The following is a 6,000-nucleotide window of genomic DNA, read 5'->3' as shown; positions in this document are numbered from 1 at the left end:
AGTTTGGCTGACTGAGATGTACTGGAAAATATGAAATTACAAACAGTTATTTGTTAAATAAGAATTGAAAACAGTGATAAACAAACAAATAAATAAATGAATAAATAAAAGCAGTTTAATGGCTCAAGCAACAAGCATCTTTCAATATTTCCAGTGAAGAAGACAAGGTGGGTGCCAGCTGATTTCTCAGGATTCACTGGAAAATTCATGAAGATGATTTGGTACTGTTATGTACCAGTTACATTTTGTTTGGAAGCTGTTAAATACAAATAATTACATGGTTACATGCTTAACATTTACCTGTAACGGTATGTCACAATTTCCCCTTCACTGCTCATTCATTTATATATACTTTTTGTCGTGTTCTTGTCAACATTTGTGCCTTTTCAACTTATTTTTCTGCATTTTGATCTCTGACATGCACACTCTCTCCCACCAAAAACCTGGTGTGGGAATGAGACGGATGGGTGGAAGTCCTTCTGGGTTTTAATTGGTCTGCGTTGAGAAGAAAGGGGCGTGGCTTGTGTTGGCTCGTTCAGCGGCTCGGTGATGCGCTGCGACTGCAAGAGGAGAGACAAAGCTGCAGCTGGCTGAAGGAGGAGAGAAGTGGAGGTGAAGAGGATAACTCAGCTAACCCCCTTTGGGTCAGAACCACAAGAAAAAGTGGCCACCAGCAACGTTCATCACTCCGACTGCTCTTTAAATGGAGCTCACACCGCTTTAATAACACTTTGCGCAAGTTTGCGTGCGTTTAAAACCTTTAATGCAAAGGAGATTAAACAGAGGAGATGTTGATCTGGCTGATAAAATGGACTCTTTGCCTCCTTGGGTGGATGCAGATGAGTACTGCCTCATTTGACATGGATTTCGGAGAAGGGTCCGGTTCCGGGATGCTGCAAACAGGTAAGAGGAACCCCCCGCGTGGAGCCTCGTGGAGGTGTTTTTACAACAGGTGCACCTCCTTGCGAAATAATACCTCACTATTTGTTCAAATTAGCAAGCTTTCCAATAGTTTTTGACGGATTAAAATATTGTTTTATTAAAAAAAAAAAAACAAAAAAAAAAAACAACGGCGTTTTAATATAAAATATCCACCAAAACCCCCTTTTTTTTCTTTTTGCAAAGAATTCCAGTTAATTTTCTGTGGAGTTTATCCTACCTGTGATGGGATCACGCCTCATGTGTTGATGCAAAGCTGCATCCCTCTTGCCTGATATTAGATTGTCTTCATCCGACTACATTGTATTATTTGTTCTCTGCAGCCTGAATCCACAGAAAACTCCTCCAACTCTCAGCAGCTTCACTCCTTCACCTTTCTCCTCTCATCACTCTTCACAGCCAAAACACAGAGCAAGCAGCTTTGTCTGGCTGTGAAGTCAGACCACAATGAGGCAATCAGGCTGCTCTCTGAGGCAATTACACCTAACGGTGTTTATCAAATTACTCCCACAGCTTCTCCAAGAAAAAGACACCAATTAGCGAGAGTGTTTCTGGGAACATTTGTAATGCAAATTAAAGGCTTGCAGATATTTATTCTGCATCCACAAAATCCTCTCGTAAATTTGAAACCCTTAACTCCCTGCCACCGGCCACAAAAGCTTAAAAAAACCCAAAAACTAATACCTCTTGTTAATGATGTGCTTTTTACACTGTGAGCAGCTTTGCTGTTGTTGCATGTCTCTAACATGACCCAAAAGAGCTGTTTGGCCTTGCTGCTTTGCATGAAACACATGTGCTATCCAAAAGCCAGTCAGAGTTGGTAAATCACGTGGAATGCTTTCATCGTGCCAAGCAGACTTATTTGATTAGAGCATCATTTTTCAGGATCCAACCTGCTTACTCGCTGGTGTTGGCATCGTGGCAGTCTTCTTTGTTTCGCCGCTGATGTTGACAAAGTATCCGCATTGCACGTGTTCTTGGATTACATGGTGTGTTTGAACTGTTTAATCTATCCAAGCCCTGTGGAGATGGACTGGAAACAAGCCACATGCCAGAAATGCTCCATGTCTGTCGTGTCTACGCTGGAGCCTCTACTGGAAAGCCAAACAGGGGATGCTGGAGCGTAGAGCGTTCAGCCAAGTGAGCTTGGAGGTTACAGACAAATGTTGGAGCGACTTTGATGTTTTTCTTTGGTTTATCTGAAGAATTATTATAAATGAAACTCTGTTTTTATTCTGTGTGATTCAACGTTCCTGCTCTGGATTGTAACTTGGCTCGTTTGGGTATCAGTGAGACAGCACCAAGTGTTGATTCTAATCTGGTGTGAGGTTATGTTTGAGCTCACTTTAAGGTTCTAAATGACTAACTTGTGGAGTTGAAAACCAGCCCACACCTGAACCCGGCACCCTCTGCTCCAGGTTATTTTCTGTTTTAACGGCTGACATTGTGCAGGATTTCAGGAACCAGACTCTCTCTGCTTGCACCTAAAGACCATAGACTGTATATAAAGAGATGGACGGAGTCTCCATGACGTCACGTTTCTGAAGAGCTGAATTGAAGCTCGGTGGGCGGTTCCTACCGTCGCCATGTTGGCAGCGTCATGTGCGTCGTCTCGCCCGGAAAATACAAATATGGGCAAAGAGGTGGAGCTGAGAGGGCAGCCGTGAGCATCATGGCGGAAGATTGACATCGAGCGAACACCGAGCTTTCTGTAGCTAAAAGCTAACCGAGCTAACAGGAGCTACCCAGCTAACGTAGATAAGCGGGCTAAAGCTAAGTCACGTTGTTAACCGGCTAAAAACCGCAGTTGTTCTACGTTCTTCTTACTTGAAACCAGAGATTGGTACCTGTCAATCAAAAGGACACTCCCCTAAATTTGCCGAACTTCGAGATTAAATTACTTTAGAATGGGCGAGTTAGAAAAAAATTCACTCCCCCCACAGTTGTCATGAAGGTAAACCTGACCTATGAACCGAAAATGGATTTTTGAACCAGACTGTAAACATGTTTTTTTCTGCTGTGAAGTTGGCCTTTTTAACATGGGAGTCTATGGGGATTCGCTCTGTTTTGCAGCCCCTAGTGGATGAAGGGGGAACTGCAGTTTTACTTCCGCAGAGGCTTCATGTTTAACCGCCGGAGGTTGCCGCTTGCTAAAGACACACAAATGAGAATATTTGCTCAACTCGGTTGTTTTCATTTGGACTTGTCACAATTTTGTCCACAATACGGATCAACTTGCCCAGACCAGAACTGGTGTTCTCTTTCACACTCACCTCATCACAGGAAAGAGCGGGTCAGATTGAGCGGTCAGATTCTTTTGATGTGTGAAGGTGCAGACTACATTGTTGAGATTTTTGCAGATGACACATCTGCTGCACTGCCAGCGACCTGCAGTTACCCACAACATCTTAACCGGCTTATTCAGCGGTCCATGTATGCATCTTTGCATGATCAACCTCTTTTACTTGATTGATTCCATATGAGTGAGGAAACTCCACCTTTCCATATTATCATAACACATTTTGTATTTGTGCTTCAGCAGATTAAACAGATGATAGAGGGTGTGGGTGAAGTGCACTAAATATCCATTACCATCGTGATAACAACACTGAGGATGACTCATCTTTACTTACATTTGCTGAATTGCACTTGTTGAGGTAATATAGCTCACATATGGGCTCAAGCGGGCATCTTTGGCTCAGAGTTTAAAGGTACCGCTTGTAAGAATTACTGATAAAGAAGGGCATAGACGTTGCTTTAAATGTTAAGTACAGCAGTGAATGAATGATGGGATTCGTAGCACATTTTACCACTTTGTTTAAAAAACACTTAAAAGGAACAGCAATGCTCATTAAAGTGCTGCGCAGGAAAAAACATTGAATTAAAGTCAAGTCAAGGATGGAATATGGCAGAAAACTCACAATAAAATAGCAATAAAAGTAATAAAGGAGGTCAAGAAACAAATAAAGTCACAATCAATGGTTCACTCAGGGTTGATGCCAGGAAGTGAAAATATGTTTTCAAATTCAATTTTAAACAATGAGGGAAGAAGTCTGATGTCTATGATGTCAGAAATGACACCACACATTTCTGGCGCCGTCATCTCTGAGCTTTTAGACTTTAAAAAAAAAGCCTCTAGTCAGCCGAACTACATAACAAGGTGGTTGATGTAGAGATACAGGAGCTCTGACAGGTGAAATGGGACTGCAGCATTAAAAGTAGCCAAAATCCTTCCAAATGGATCCAATGGCCTCTGGTGCAGTGCTGACTGTACCACAGGTAACTACTACAAACCCATTCTGTAACCTTTTGGATCTTAAAACTCTGCATCCCAGACTTGCTGGATGACACAGTGACATCTATTATGGGCATTTCTAGAGCCGCTGCTACCTAGCAGCGTTCCAAGGCTGAGAAACTGCACTGTACCCTTTACATCCGGGACGTGACGTTTCGCTTCATGGTATAAAAAGGAACTGGCTGTTTTGTAATGCAATGTCACTGATTCAGCAAATGAAAGAAGATTAAAAGAGAGAAAGAGACAAAATAAGAGTCATTGTAAGATTGTCTTTTTCTGGCTGGAGAGAGCTAATAGGTCAGCTAGGATGCAAGATGGATGCAGAATTAACCTTCGATATGGGGCACGTGACGGGAAAATGGCAAAAGTTCTGTAGTGTGTCTTTAAGGTGTTCCACCACCTATCATACAAAGCTGCAGTTTTAAAGCTCAGAGAGTTATTTGTCTACTCAGAGACACCGTAGTAACAATGGTGATAGCTGCGATGTATTTGGGCCAGTTATAAGTTGATGTAAATCGCTCATTCTTAGGAAAGGATGCAAGTAGAAACACAATTTTTTTTTTATGATGTATTGATTTTTTTCTGGCACTGACCTTTAATTTTGTCATACAATGCACCTTAAACTCATCCTACGAGGCTTGGTACCATTACATGGGACACACGACTACTCATTTAGAGATGTGTGTTGGCAATACTCTGAAATTCAGGTAATGTTTCATCAGACTTCAGCTGCCATTGATCACACACAGTAGAGAATGACTATCAGTGTTTTTTTTAAACCAAACTTTTACTCTGAATGTGTGTTCACACTCCTGAGAAGATGAACTTGTTGCATTTTAGACTATCACCAATGTGCCAAAGGTCTTCCAAACATCAAAACCTTGTATTTCATTTTCGTCTTCCCCAGAGGATGAATCACTTTAGAGTGTAGCCATTGCATGCATTTTTCTCTGACAGGAAAAGTCATGAAATGGCACAGTAATGCATCTGTGAGGATTGACCTTTACGTCCGCACGTCCCTCTACCTGTGTTTTAGTCTTAAGGTGGCTTTTGTGATTTGGTTTGATATCTAACAAAAAAAAAAGCTAGAATTTTCATACAACTTGCTGTAAACTAGTAAGATTTTGGGCTCAGTCTTATACCAACAACTTTATACCTGCTTGAGTTCAGGCTTTTCTGTCATTTCTAATCCATCTACGTGGCTATCCTGTCATCCATCTATCTTTCCAACTAACATCCCCAGCTGTGAAGCTCCCATGTGTCTGGAATAGCTTTGTGCAAGGTATGGCGGGGTGATACGGAACAGCTGCTGGGAAAGGTTTTCTGATGCTATAAGAGGTGGCCCTCAACCTCACTCACCCAGGCACTTCAGAAGAACAAAAGGCGGTTTGATCATCGAGAGACGCCGAGTCTTTCATGCATTTCAAGTGCACACCTTGGTTATTTGGAGGATCTGCGGACACACAGACATAGTTGTAAACCCTGTTTTTTATTTCTCAGTCATATGCATCATGGATGACATGTGGTTCGGTTTAACTGTCTTCAAAAAGTTATTTCCCTGCTTGCAGCGAGGCCTCAGATGCTTGAGAAGCAACTTGAGATATCTCAGAAATTACCCACCCAGTTTCCAGGAATGTCGAGTAAAATCTTGACCAAAACTGTAAGGACTAATCATTTATCAATGACTTTCAGCTTGATTATGAAGATGTAAGCTTCTTTTGTGTCAGTCAGATCATTTGATAATGGAAACCATTTCATACAGGGGT

The 6,000-nt window shown here is 41.9% G+C and overlaps 1 protein-coding gene across 1 annotated transcript in view; it reads left to right on the top strand.

Annotated features, from left to right (window-relative positions):
* Positions 1 to 860: 860 nt before the first annotated feature.
* Positions 861 to 6,000, top strand: part of LOC306768150 (uncharacterized protein) — a gene marked incomplete at both ends in the record, with an annotated part of 129,882 nt that continues 124,742 nt past the window's right edge. Inside the window, one exon of the mRNA XM_079256382.1 lies at positions 861 to 903. Coding sequence (XP_079112508.1) covers positions 861 to 903 — 43 coding nt within the window. The remainder of the gene's footprint in view (positions 904 to 6,000) is intronic.

The sequence above is a fragment of the Telmatherina bonti genome (genome assembly GCF_933228915.1).
Source record: "Telmatherina bonti genome assembly, chromosome: 17".
In the NCBI taxonomy this organism is placed as follows: Eukaryota; Metazoa; Chordata; class Actinopteri; order Atheriniformes; family Telmatherinidae; genus Telmatherina; species Telmatherina bonti.
This window is presented reverse-complemented; position numbering and strand designations above follow the sequence as displayed.